Source organism: Dermacentor albipictus, chromosome 9 (assembly GCF_038994185.2).
Source record: "Dermacentor albipictus isolate Rhodes 1998 colony chromosome 9, USDA_Dalb.pri_finalv2, whole genome shotgun sequence".
NCBI classification, from domain to species: domain Eukaryota; kingdom Metazoa; phylum Arthropoda; class Arachnida; order Ixodida; family Ixodidae; genus Dermacentor; species Dermacentor albipictus.
In genome coordinates this window covers 65611586-65625499 of record NC_091829.1, presented here as the reverse complement: position 1 = coordinate 65625499, position 13914 = coordinate 65611586, and the positions used below count along the sequence as shown (strand labels likewise).

Below are 13914 nucleotides of genomic sequence, written 5' to 3'. Positions count from 1 at the left end.
CATAAGATAATTAGTTTGAAACTTAATTATTGAATTTTTGTTAATTATCTGATTGTGAATTTCGATTTATCATGGAAGTAATGGCCGCCTCGTCAAGTAATTTAGCTCAAAGCTCGGAATTGTGCTATCTCCCACATGAAATTATTACAAATTTGGTCAGCAAAAAGGAAACACCAGCTGTAGCTGGCAAATAGCTGTCAGAGACCACCAGATTGACTGGGTCGACTGGTGGCATCTCTTGCTAACAGCGGGCAGGTTTGGCCTTGAAAGCGTTGGCAACACAGGCTGGCTACTCCAACATTGTGAATAACAAGGCAGAGTGGGTGGTGACTCGCCCAATGTTGCATTCCTTTTTATCAGAAGGGAGTCGCTTGAAGAAGTCATTGTCATTGGGTTCTGGCTGGGCTGTCTCATGATATTTTGTGTGGGTGCAAGGCATTTCTGCAGGCGCCAATCAGCCACCCTGAGTAATGCAAGGAAGCACTCATCGCAGCAATGACACCTTGGAAGTGGTCTGGTGCAACAAGCTATAGTGTCAGCGAATTTCAGATCTTGCAGGGGCTCAGCAGATAACAGCCAAATATACTGAATCAAGTGCTTTCAACATGTACACTGTAACAGCTTTGTGATTTGTAAGGTAACAATTCTGTTCTTCCCAATTCATATGGCTGCCCATTCTCTTTTATTATTATGCCTAGCAGGCCTACATTACTCGTTGCACGGTTATTTTCTTTTACAACGCTCTAGTAGGCACACCCTGTGATAGCCAGGCCATCAAGCCTGCCCCACAGAAACTGTTTTCTGGGAGCATTTCTATATATGGAATGACACTTCACACACTTTTCCCGCTGCGCCTTTGCCATGTGCAATCTTCATGTTCACCGAGCATAGGTGCAGCATGATCAGGCAAAGAAAGCTCTGACATATGTCACTGCTGTGCCTACCTACTGCTGTGACTACTTCTGCAGCTGTTACTGCTCACCACAGACAGCACGCTAAAGGAAACAATGTGCCTTGCTGATATGACTGTATGATTTTCTGTGCAAATGCACCATGACTGGCTGTTATTCATGTGGTAAATAAGTCATTAATCACCCTCTGGTGCAGTATGGCTGTTAGGGCAACCCACTCATGGTAGGTCCTGCAGCAGATATGTGGATTCAAAGGCCCAATGTGCAGCTTAGAAATTGGCTCACCATTCGTAAAAAATTTATCTGGTACGAATGCGTTTCTTCTAGCCTGCTTTCAGGCACATACCAATAATGAAAGCAGGACAAGAGTGCTGCAACAGCAGTCAGTTATGAATGCCACTTTCGTAAGGAAGCATTTGTGAATACAGCCAATGTCCGATTTTTCAGGCTGCCTAAGGGCCGTGAAAATGTCCGAAAATTTTTTTTTCTGACATTTGTTTTTTTTTCGAACAAAAATGTCTGAAAAGTCTGGCAGTCCAAAGAAACGAATGCATGCCTTTCACTGCCCCCAAGGGCTAAAATCGCCACAGGGATGTCCGAAATAGCTCTGCAGATCTGAGATACGCTCTGAGATATGCCAATACACTTATTAGGCATATCTGTGCTTGTCCTGTAATAGGAGACAGCGGGTGCACACATATATAATTAGGGAACATATATTGTGTTCTGTGACAATTGCCCCTTCCCACTTTTGGTATGCTTTGCCGCAATAATTTGTGTATGATTCACCGCGTAACAATCCTGTATTGAGGCGAAGCTGAATTTCGGGAACTGGCATCATGCATTGCGTCGTGCTTCTCGAGCTTCCAAGACATCGACGAGAATTGCAAAGGTGGAGTCGGTGCCATTGCTAATAGCGGTGATTTGGTACAACGGAAAACACAGCACCTAGCAGAAAGAAGCTTGATGGCCAGCATCAAAGTAGCTAGGCTTAGTGTTGCCGGGGTGGTGGCCACGGCTGCCAGCGGATCTGCGTGCGAGAGCACTGGTTAGGGGAGGCAAGATAATCAAAATGGCGATAGTGATGGATATGATTAGTGCAGTCTCAAACCTGTGGTCATAGCAAAAAGTCCGGAAAATCGGACAGGGAAGGATTGTTTGCATTCGAAATTTCAGCCGTTCTTATACATTGACTCCATGGGATACGTAGCAGTGCCGCGAAGGCGTCCGAATTATCGGGCATGTCTGGAAAATTGGCCGTCCAGAAAATTGGTTGTTGACTGTACAAGAGTTTTTTTACTTGTAGGCAAGTTCAGACACATGTGCACCATAGTTTCTTTATTTCTTTTTTTGCTTGACCAGGACCTCTTGGTGTCATAAAACACTTCGCCCAGATGCACCATACAGAGATGCACCATGCTTGTGCATGATTCGTGCAAGTATAAAAAATGAATTTTCACATTCCCATCGCAAGTTGCATGTTACAATAAAGACCTCATTTCCTGTGACCGTGAAAATCGGATACATTTTTCACAAGAGGGTCTGTTACAGTCAAGTGAATATGGTGTCCTATTCGCGCAATCTGAATCAGTACACTGAATGCCTAATTCAGTGTACTGGGGATCTTTCACTGCAGTACTACTGTGGTATTGGTGCCAAGAGCTTCGGAGCACTAAATTTAGGAGAAAGCTGAATTTGTGCAAAGTATGGGCGTACAGCCCATACTGGAACTTTTGAAAAAGGGCCAAACTGGCTTTCCTGTACCACACATTGTTCAACATATGGTTACTCACAGACAGCATAAGTGCTGATTAATCTGAGGCTAGTGTGTTTTTTTTGCTTTTGTACATTCTTACACATCATTGAGGACGACGCAACGAGCTATGGAAAGAAGAATGATAGGTGTAACGTTAAGGGATAAGAAAAGAGCAGATTGGGTGAGGGAACAAACGCGAGTTAATGACATCTTAGTTGAAATCAAGAAAAAGAAATGGGCATGGGCAGGACATGTAATGAGGAGGGAAGATAACCGATGGTCATTAAGGGTTACGGACTGGATTCCAAGGGAAGGGAAGCGTAGCAGGGGGCGGCAGAAAGTTAGGTGGGCGGATGAGATTAAGAAGTTTGCAGGGACGGCATGGCCACAATTAGTACATGACCGGGGTTGTTGGAGAAATATGGGAGAGGCCTTTGCCCTGCAGTGGGCGTAACCAGGCTGATGATGATGATGATGACACATCATATTTAACTCATGAAAGCATTAACAGTGCACCAACTGCAGAGTAATCAACATTTTAAGAGGGTGCTGGCAGCCATACATTGGGCATTGCTGCATTGTAATGAAAGCCAGCTTGGCACTTTCCTAAAAGGTCTGGGACCTATGTGCATGACCAACACGAGTGCTCCACTCACTTCCTGGCTGCACATGTAAACTGCACAGATATTCAGCCTGTTCAGGACTCGTGCCTTTTAACGGTTTGAAAGTCAATGCCATAAATATACGTGCTGTTAACAAGTCCTAAATAGTCGATGCCATATATTTACAGCGTCATCTATATGTTTGAAAAATGCACCAATTTTTCAACTCTTTTTTGCCCAGCAAGTGCTGTACCCTGTGTGGATACAAGGAATTTGTTCTTGTTTTTTTTCTTTGAAGTCTCTTGGTTTTCATTCCACACCTTATTTATGCTGGCATTTCAGTGACCACTTGTTCATCCCCGCATGTAATGGCACGCAGCTGTTAGTTTCAGTTTTGTCTTCCAGGGCTGTTTCTGTTGGTTGTGGTCGTAAACCTGATGTCTGTCTGGTTTCTCTCTCAAAGGTTAGTCGCTGGGTGCTTGCTCGTCTGTTGCTCACAGGGATGTGATTACATTTTTTCACAAGCCGGCGCTTGTATATTACAAGCAATGCTGCCACACAAACAATGCTGCCATGCCTGCGTTTTTTTTTCTCAAGACATGGCTCACAAAAACTGATTGCCCCTCGTTGGCGACGAAATGAAGGATAACTGCAAGTTTATGACTCGTTTGGGTTTTCTGACGGGTGCACAACCATCGAGTTTGCTTGCGTGTGCTCACATACGTTGGTCGATTACGCTATGGCCGTGCGCATTGGTTGCTCTGCTGCAAGAGGGCCAAGCGGCGATTGCTCCAATGCAGACTACGTCCCATGTGCTGAATCGCAATATATCTGTTTCAGTGTAGCTACATCTTTATTCATATTATAAGTATTTGTGGAAGCCCATCTGAATTCGTGAATAAACAATGAATGTTTACCTACGGAAAATAAATTTTTGTCACTTTATGGTCACTCTAAAAAAATTGCAGTAAATGTATCTTGAAATAGGTCAGTCTGAAGATTTTAAATTTGCAACAAAAAAATTTGACCTGAGGGGTTGCATTTGGTGAATAAATTTGACCCTCAAAGGGTTAAACATTTGCCATCATTTCTCAATATGTTACGAGCTTGCACAGCACATCCTTGAAAGCGGAAATTCTGTGGTATCCAGCATGTCATTCTGTCTTAACAGTTGTCTTCGGAATTCACCCTGTTCACAATTTTTTTTTAAATTATCATCATTGTGTTCCCAATCTCACAGGTTCAAGGAGCTCCTCACTGGTCAGCTTGGTACAGAAGAAAGCAGCCTGCGACCAGGACGAGGAATTTGTAAGTCTCAGTTGTGGATTTATTTTAGCTACAATTTGCCTTAAATGCTGATTCACTTTCACTGCTTTTTCTAGTGACACTTTCATAGATTGAAAGACAATGAAGAATTCTTTATGTTACTAGTAATCTATAAAAAGAAACAAATTTCCCCAGAATTTAATTTAATTTTTAGCTTTAGAAGAATCAAGGAAAATTTCAACACCAAGGAACCCAGGTATATCCTCAACAACGAAAACTCCTGATGGGGCTCCTTCCACATCAGCACTGTGTAAATACTTTGATAAGCTCATTAACCCGCAGCAATCTTAATGGAATAGCGTTGAAGAGCCCATGTCACAGAAAATCCGGCATCGGCAACGGCGTCCCGCATCTGCATCTGGCGTTGGACATCGTTACGACAAAATGATTTTCGAACCACACATACCCAGGCTGTTCATGTGACGCAATGACTTCACTGAACTAATTGAATTTCTCAAGCTAAAATATGTGGAAAAATTGTAAACTACAACTTACACACAACCTACAGGCATGATAGCTTTCGGACTGTAATTTGAATATACGAGAAAACGTAATTCTGTTACGCGAAAACTCAAACAAACCCCTTTTCTAGCGTTTCTACAATGCACAGACTGGAGACGGCGTCCGCCATTTGCTCACGCCGGCATGTAAATATCTCAGAGTCTACGGAGCGGCGCACCTGCTTCCTTGAAACACTTCCAGATGGCGCTCGCCTCCACCGCATCATGGCCCACCCAAAAGGCCTCATTTCAACCAGAAAGCCTGCCTTCGTGCATAGCATTCACCGCAAATGATTCCTGGTGAACATTATGGTTACATACGCTGCAGTTGCCGGGAAGCATGAGAAGCAGTCAGGGATCTTTGAATGCTGTCGCATTCCACTCTTAAAGACGAAGCTTAAGCATCCTCCAAATTTTCTCTTGCTTGTTGCAGCAGCTCTTACTGTCATAAGGACAGGTTGAAAGATACCTGCACAAATAAATTTTGGGTCAAAAAGAAGATCCCTGGGAGTTGTGGTGCAAATGTGGTGCCCACTGTTGACGTGACTTGCGAAGCAATACCTGCTGATACCAGACACTAGTGTGTCCATTGAGCGCCTCTTTTCGGTGTCTGAAGGAATTGTGACGTGCAGGAGGGTCAGTAGCTGACTCTTGAACATGTCAAGCAGCTATCCTTCTTTCATGACAACAATAAATAACTGCAATTGTGATACTGACAAGCAAAAGTGTTTGTTGTACTTGTAGTTGAGAATTTCATTGACCACAAAGCATAATTTTCCTCTACATTATTTGCTGCGCAATTAACATGCTTATCTTTTTCTTATGTTAGGTTGGTGAAAACTGTTACATTTTTTGAAAATCAACAGTACAGTAGAATCTCGTTAATTTGGACTCCGAGGGCACTGGAAATTTATTAGAATAAAATGGACTGTGAACTGAGGAGAGCCCCTTTAAATATAGCACCCGATCAATAGTCTGGTACAGCGCACAAAACCAAAATCATCACTGGGCTCGCATTTAAAAAGTGTTATCTGTCCTCCATCAGTGTGCGACATGTATCAGAAGAACCCTACGTTCCGTTTAAAGTCCAAATACGATAAGGTTGCACCTCGCACACTGTTTGTTTGTTTGTTGTGGGTGCGAGGGAAAGCCAAGAAGGATGGCAACATGAGGCATGTACTCTCGCTTGCCCAATCTTGGATATGATGTGATCAAGTGCTCACTAGGAAGGGGGTGTAGGTGACTGTGTAGTGATGTGGTCAACTGGGCTCTTGGGGCTCCTTCCTGCTCCTTTTAAGCCAGATGGGAGAGGAGGGCACACGCTGCTATACTTGCTCTGGTTCGTTCTTGGCTTTCTGTGCATCTGTCCTCGTCATTTTTACGGCATGTCACATTATGCTCATGTGCCATAAAAATGGCATGGAAAGATGGGCAGGAAGAAAGAGTGACGCATTCCGAATTCGCTGGAGTTTTTCTGAATTCAAATACATAGGTCTCTGCCCTGGCAAATGGAGCAGTTTGAATTATCCATCAATTACGAATTAAGAGGTTTCAAATCCTCGAGTGTTCGCTGTATTCATATTCGAAAAATATTTGAAAATAATTCTATTCTTTCGCACTTGGTTTTTAATTATTGGAATTAGCTTCGAAATTGAAAATTTGATATTCACACACCCCTGATATGAGTGCATGTACTGTGGTATAGTGGAGTGTGACTGAGATCATATAATAAGACTGTCCTTGTGATGACATCTCGAGTCCACGCGTCACTGCACTGCTTAGTGAACCTGTGCATTTTGGGCAGGCTGTGAAGCTGTAGTTAAACCCATTCAGACATAGATTATCATTGCAGGGCTGAAAAAAAGTTGAATCATTTCAGTGTGAAGTTAACCTTGGTAAAATGTATGAAAAAATGACAGAGACGCTGCACAAGTCAGTCAGCAAATATTTATTGCCTATTTCTTATTAGGGTCATGTTATTTTCAGACATTTTCATGAGACCAACGTTTGTTTCTATCGCATTGCACATAGGGCAGGTTTTCCAGGCTTAATAGAAATAAATATGTACAGAAAGAAACAATCCAAAAAGTAGCTTGAATTTATGAAGAGCTGAAGGTGGTGCACACACATGTGTAAGCCCCTCAAAGTGATGTTCCTGCGGCATTACAGGAATTGACGCAATTAAGGGGTGCGCACATCTTTGTCAGCATTTGCAAATTAGAGCCTTATTTTTCTAATTATAGCAGTCTTGTCTCAGAAATTTTCATTGGTGCAGCTTTTGTAGCTGGTTAAGTTGTGTGACTCCGTATGAAATTACCTAGACAGAAAAAAGTTAATGGGTCTGCACTTGTAAACTAATGATGGAACAGATTTGATACATCTTTCAGTTACCTTCTGAGCATTGTTTGCATGGCCTTTTACTTTGTTACTGACGACAGGACTTCCGACCCCGGCTGAGTTCTGGTCACTCTGACCGGGACCAGTCTCACGATACAGTCAGTGTGACGTCGCATGCCTCGGGCAGCCGCAGCAAACCACAGCAGTGTGTCGTCATGAATGTGCACGGAATTGTCCAACCAGGTGAGAGAGCGAGGGTTGGTTCATTTTCACTGTGACCATTTTGAAGAACTTTTTACAGCTATTGTTATTATTATATATTCAATCGTTATAAGTGGGTTTTACTCTATATTTCAGATAAAGTACATGCACCCTGGTGTGCTGAATTCAAAGCATATAAACCAAGAAAGTGAAGAGATTGTTAGCACATTTTTTCAGCTTCTTCTGCAGGGCATTGCTTAGACTAATGCCACCTGTATCCGTCCTTGAATGTTTCATTTTCCAGGGAAACAAAAGCCACAGAGAAAGTTATTTGCACAGTTGTGGCAACTTGTGCTTTGTGGGCACACAAGTAGTACTCTTCTCTTCACACATTGCCTGCATCGGTAACCAGCTTTTCAAGGTATTTAAGCCTGCACATGGTAGGGAAGGGTCAGTTGAGGGCAGGTCTAGTTGAAGAAGTTTTCAGGTATTCTTGTGTTTTGCATTGAAGGCCAGAGTGGTGCAGACTACAAGCACTGGGCTTTATTGAAAAGGCAGAAGTGTTATTGAGAAATGTCTTTCAGCTGGCCTCATTGTGTTTCTCATTATTAGTTCAAATTTGTGGGCCCTCAAGTGTTCTTTGCAACAAAGGACCTATAAAACACAGTAGTGAAAACACCAAAAAAGGGCATTTACCACTTCTTTTATACAATGCCAGCTAGTGAATGTACATACAAGAGATAGCTTCTCTATAAATATGCTGACAAATTGAAAAAGTTGGACCCACTGCGCAAGGATATAAAGTGAATGTTGGTCTATGCCAGACATCGATTGATGCCCAAGTCATTCGTTGGTGCAGTCTTGAGGATGGAAAGGCGTTGGAGTGAGCACCAACGTGTTACTGACTTTTCTAAATGGCGCTAGCTATGCACCATATTTATAAATTGCAATTAAAAACTGCCACGTTTTTTAAAAGTCCTCCAATCTAAGTCGACACTGAGTTCGGCGTTCCCAGGCCTGCACTGTGCTCCAAATCTGTACAGAAAGCCTTTCACGAGACAGTTCCACAAAGGGCACCGGTAAGGGCACAGTTGGTCCACGCATGCGAATATCTTGCATCGAAAGAGTGGGAACGAAATTCCTCACACTGATGAGTTATCCACACCAAAAGGTGCCAGTAGCATCGAAACACTTGCGCCATCTCACCGTGTACCCGCAGCTACAGCACCAACTCTCTCTCTAAATCTGTGTTGTGGGGAAGCCAAATGTTGGGAGACTCAAGATTTATGTTATGTGAGGAAAGTGAATGTCAGGGGACGCAAGATAAGCAAGTGCTCTTACAAGTTTTAGCTGCCAGTGGGGAGCAATGACTTACCCAAGTTTATTTTCTGTGCAGGTTTTGCCATCAAAGAGGACCTAGTTTCAGTCATGCAGAATCGTCTGGATGATGCAGTCTTGGAAGTTCTCACAACCACCTTGGCACGAAACCCTGCGTGCAATCTCACCATTGACGATGTCCAGGTATGCGAGGGTTACAAGAGTGATTGTAACTCTAGTAAAAATTTGAATATGAAGTGGGTATAGCAAAAAAAATGGATATATAAAAGAAAAAAGAATATATGCTTCCTTAATATATTCAGAGCAATAGGAATAGCCGTGCCATTGAACAAAACAAAAGTAACAAATACAAAGAGGAATACACGAAAAATTATGACTTCCTGACAATGATAAAGTAGACGATTGTACTTGCCAAGGTGTCAACTCACAGTTTCAGTAATTGTGACAATCTGTGCAATTACTGACTACCTTGAATTCTTATCGTGGTGGTCACCATGCTTTCCTATCAAGGTGCACTTGTCAAACGGCAGCATCTACAGATGTAAAGGTAGCAGTCCCTCCATTCCTTTGGTCTGCATCTTGCGCACTAACAGTGTCGTGTAGCCTCAGTCAATGCAAACCATCTCTGCGAGGCTATCCAGTGCTTGGATACAAGTGTCAATGCTGGATTGTGTTAACAGAATCTATCATAAGGCTATCTGAGAAATGTAACGCAGGGCAGAGGCTATGATATTTTGTGCTGCACTTGGCTGACTGGACTGTAGCGAATCAGAGCAGACTGTGCATCATCTTCTGCATTAGCAGATGAAAAGCACCTGACTTTGCACATTGCCTGGCTTAGCAGCCACTGGCTACATTTGTGCTTGTGCCTGAGCACTAAAAGTTGATGTACTAGTTTCCTTTCATCAACGAATTTAGACAAACTGCACCTAAACGCATCGCGAATGCACAGCACAAAAAAACAACTTTATTATGCATGTAACACAGCATGTAGTCTGAAATAGCCTTTTCATATACACATCATTCGTGAGTAACATAATTCTATCATATTTGAAACTAAGCTCACCTTCTTCTGTGACACATGGTCACTTCAGTACTTTACTGCCATCCGCGCAGTGAACCCCTTCACTGTCTTCGCCATATATGTATGCCAACTGCACTGACAATCACAGGAAAAATCGCAGCACACGTTTGTGACAATTGCGTGTCTGTCGTCTGCTACCTATAATAATCGAAACTGCAGTTAAGGAAGTGTAGTTTTCATGCTAAACTCTTGCTGTAAAAAATGGCTTCATGTAGGTGGGTGGAGCCACACCTTTCTAACACGAATAAAAAAAAATGGCGATTTCCTATACTAGCTAGACTTCTGTTGCCAGTATAGGTAAAGAGAAAATACCGTATTTACTCGAATCTAGGGCGGCCCCGATTCTAAGCCGACCCTCTAAAGTTCGAAGCCACAAAAAAAAAAAACGCTCGCTTTGATTGTAGACTGAACAAAAAAGCGAGGACGGCACTCAAAATATGAAAACGGCATTTATTGAATGTGAACATGCCAAGCAAATTCTAACGTCGTCATTGTTGCCGTGGTCCGGTAAATTCCATCCTCGTTGCGGCACAAGCAAAGAGCATCTCCCATTGCCTCTCCAACAATGGGTGCATAAGCATTGCTATGCCTACCCAATGAGAAATTTGTCCATCACGTAAGACAATGAATGGCTCATACCCACGTAAAGCAAAGGCAATAAACGCCTGGCAAAGTGAAGTGAACAATGCATACATTCATTGAAATCACCCATACAACACATAGAATGGCATAGGTTATAATAAAGAACAAGCTGAAAACAAGCATCCTAACCAACAATAAAGCATTGCATACCCCTGTCAACAAATGTAGCAGTAGCTTTGCAATGGCTTCACTTAAGTAACCTTAATTTACCTTAATTAACATCAAAGGTCATGCGTTAGACTCCCACCAAAAGCAGTGGGTTCAAGTGCCTTTAATTAACGATAGATTAATTAGATGTGGCTAATTAAATTTATCCTGATTAACACCAATGGCGATAAGTTCGAGTGCTGTAAGGAACTCTATCTTAATTAAACCTGCCTTATCATGTTCTATAGCGAAAATGATGAGCGAACGACCAATTAGGGTTTTTAAGGGTTTATATTGGTCAGGTAAAGTTCCATAACATTGATAATGACACCAGGCTGCGTGGAGACGAACAAGTTGCAAAATGCTTATGCATACTTAGACAACTGCCAGAGGAGTTTCTGCGTCAATTTTTCTCTTTGATGCCGAAGTCCCGCCCTGCTTGAACATTTGAAGATGACTCTGTGGCTAGCACAACTTTTCGTTTCAAAGCGGCACTATGGTGGCATCGCCTGTTTGGTGCTTTTAGGGCAACACCATGCCACACGCCGATACGACACAGGTCAATGGCAACATCACTCGTGGGTTTCAGTTGGCTACTGGCACGGCTAGTAGCAGCTGCATTACTGACTTTTCTAGAAGACGCTTGCTATGCACCATATTTATCAATTTCAATTAAAAACTTGCACGTCTTTTTATAATCCTCCAATCTAAGCTGACACTAGAGTTTGATATGTAATTATTTGAAAAAAAAATCTGTTGGCCTAGATTTGAATAAATACGGTAGCCCTCATGTCAAAACGAAATGTTCTGTGTCTACTTGACAAGCAGAAGCTTCTTTAGAATGTCGATGCTGAGACAATGAAATACAGAGTCATAGCCAAAGATGTGTAATCTGTGTTTCAATAAAGAGCAAGTTTGCACTCTCTTTATTGAGAATCAACCAACCATGCTTAGAAAATTTTTTATCGGAGTTACAGAAAGGGAAAAACAGTGAACTACAGCTACAGCGAAAGTACTGATACTAAAGCGAATCTTTTTTCTGGTCCCAACGGCCAATGAAGTTCTACTGTATCTCGAAATTGCTGTTATCCCAGCAATCAAAGACGCCTTGAGAACACTGTCCCTGTTTAAATTCTGCTCTTACAGGGCATATGCTAAAGTAATTCAAACTCAATTAGCCAATTTGTAGTTAATTAGTGACTGTCACATTCACTGATTTGTGCTGCTGCCACTGTTTTGCTGCCAAAGAAAGACATTGTGATCTCCACTGCACTGGTAGTAAGAAGGTGGTAAGTAGGTTATTCAAATGTCCCCAAGAAAAGATAGTAATGCAGCGGTGGATGTGTTCTTATAGAACTGATGTTCTATATATAAGTGAAGTCACAAGGCACATCAATTATGGCGCTCAGTACTACAGATGTCTCTCAATCCTTGGGTTGGATGAGTTACGAGTTCTTTCAAGTGCAGTTTGCCAAATTCTTCACAACAGCAAGGAGCAGTCGGTCGAGCATTCTATTGTATTCCCTGCCATGCGATGCAGTTCATCCAGAAGCCCCAGAAGGAGCCGACGACACAGCTGTACTGCACAGTCCAGGCCCAGCTGCTGCCCTACCTACAGGCACTGATGGAATACTTGCGCCAGGACCTGCACACTTTCTTGCCAACACCCAAATACACTGACCCAAAGCCAGAGAACCATTTCAAGGTGAGGGCTTAGAGACACATTCTTCGACATCTTTTTAAAAATTTTTTTGCAAAGGACAGTGCTTGTTTATGAGGAAAGCATTTCCTGTCCCCTTTTACTGTGCCTGCAGTTGAAAGCTTCGAACTGGGTTTGGTGGGTCAATCCATTTTTTTTTCATTGTGCTACTGGCCTTGTAATTGTCAAGACATCATTATTGTGTAATTACTGACTCAGGCCACCTCTTCCTCAGCTTTATCAATGACACAGGGTGGAGAAAATATTGTGCAGAAACCATCAAGGATGATTGTCAATGTGAGCGAATAGCCTATCATTTCTAGGAAACTATAAGTAAGCAATAATTGAAACGGTGCTCCAAGAGTCATCGATACTAGGTGCTATGGTTTTTGCATGAACCGCAAAAGCATGGCTAAACACTGAGCCAAGACATCACATAGAAGTATCTTTTTCTGCTGCTTGCAGTTAGTATGAACTTCGAAAGCCAGCAAAACCAGTGCTGCACTGCGCGATACTGAAACTACCAAAATTTGAGACTGCAGGCAGCATGGGATTGAGCAGAAACTAGACCATTTGAGCACCACTGTCGTGTGCGAAGGGTAATGTCAATGACTTGTTTTTTTTTTCTAAGAATGAAATAGAAGTGGACAAGTAGCATTTTATTCTGTCTTATAAATCAATGCAATTATCTTTTTATTATCAGTGGTTGAGTACTAGTGACACAGTTATAATCGGGTGTTACGACATAATCAGGCTAGCACTGGCATTTCTCGGTAGAATGTCAAACCATGTTTTATATTTACACTTTAATTACTTGCTTATTAAAGCTCTGTTCCCTATAATAATGACGCCTTAGACATTTTTGAGTATTAATCTATCACTTTAGCTTAACATTTGCCTCTAGTGTCCTTTTAACTCTTTAATGATGGCACATATAGATACCCAAGTTCATTTTCTATCTAAATGTGCTAAACACACTGGGAATAAATGTGATAAACAAAAAAATATTTTTTTCTGGAAACTTATTTCAGTGGGAAACCCCAGGCAGAACACTAGAATTGTGCTTCACCTCAAGTCACCTGTGGCTTCGTTTGGAATTTGTACAGGCAGCTCTCGTCATATGTGAACCATAGGGGTACATTTTATATGCTGTGCATCACATATATGGCAGCACTGCAGCTGGTGATCTTGATTTCAAAAGAAAACGAGTTGCACATTGAACTTCTACCTCGTCCTGTGTTTCAACTGTAAACCAATAAAGAATGCTGCTTGCTGCCTGTCATTCAGGGTTGACCGAAGACATTTAGCCAGAAACTCCGTACTCACTACCCCAATTCACCAAGAACCAACGCCTCCTCTAGAAAGATGCCT

General features: G+C 42.3%; 1 protein-coding gene across 3 annotated transcripts in view; it reads left to right on the top strand.

The window, feature by feature from the left end:
- The window catches only part of LOC135921842 (KICSTOR complex protein SZT2-like), a 259666-nt gene that overhangs the window by 175755 nt on the left and 69997 nt on the right, over positions 1 to 13914 (top strand). For all 3 annotated transcript variants that reach the window (XM_065456218.1, XM_065456219.1, XM_065456216.1), the window contains 4 exons: positions 4510 to 4577; positions 7534 to 7675; positions 9030 to 9154; positions 12385 to 12549. In XM_065456218.1, the coding sequence (XP_065312290.1) occupies positions 4510 to 4577; positions 7534 to 7675; positions 9030 to 9154; positions 12385 to 12549 (500 nt within the window). The remainder of the gene's footprint in view (positions 1 to 4509; positions 4578 to 7533; positions 7676 to 9029; positions 9155 to 12384; positions 12550 to 13914) is intronic.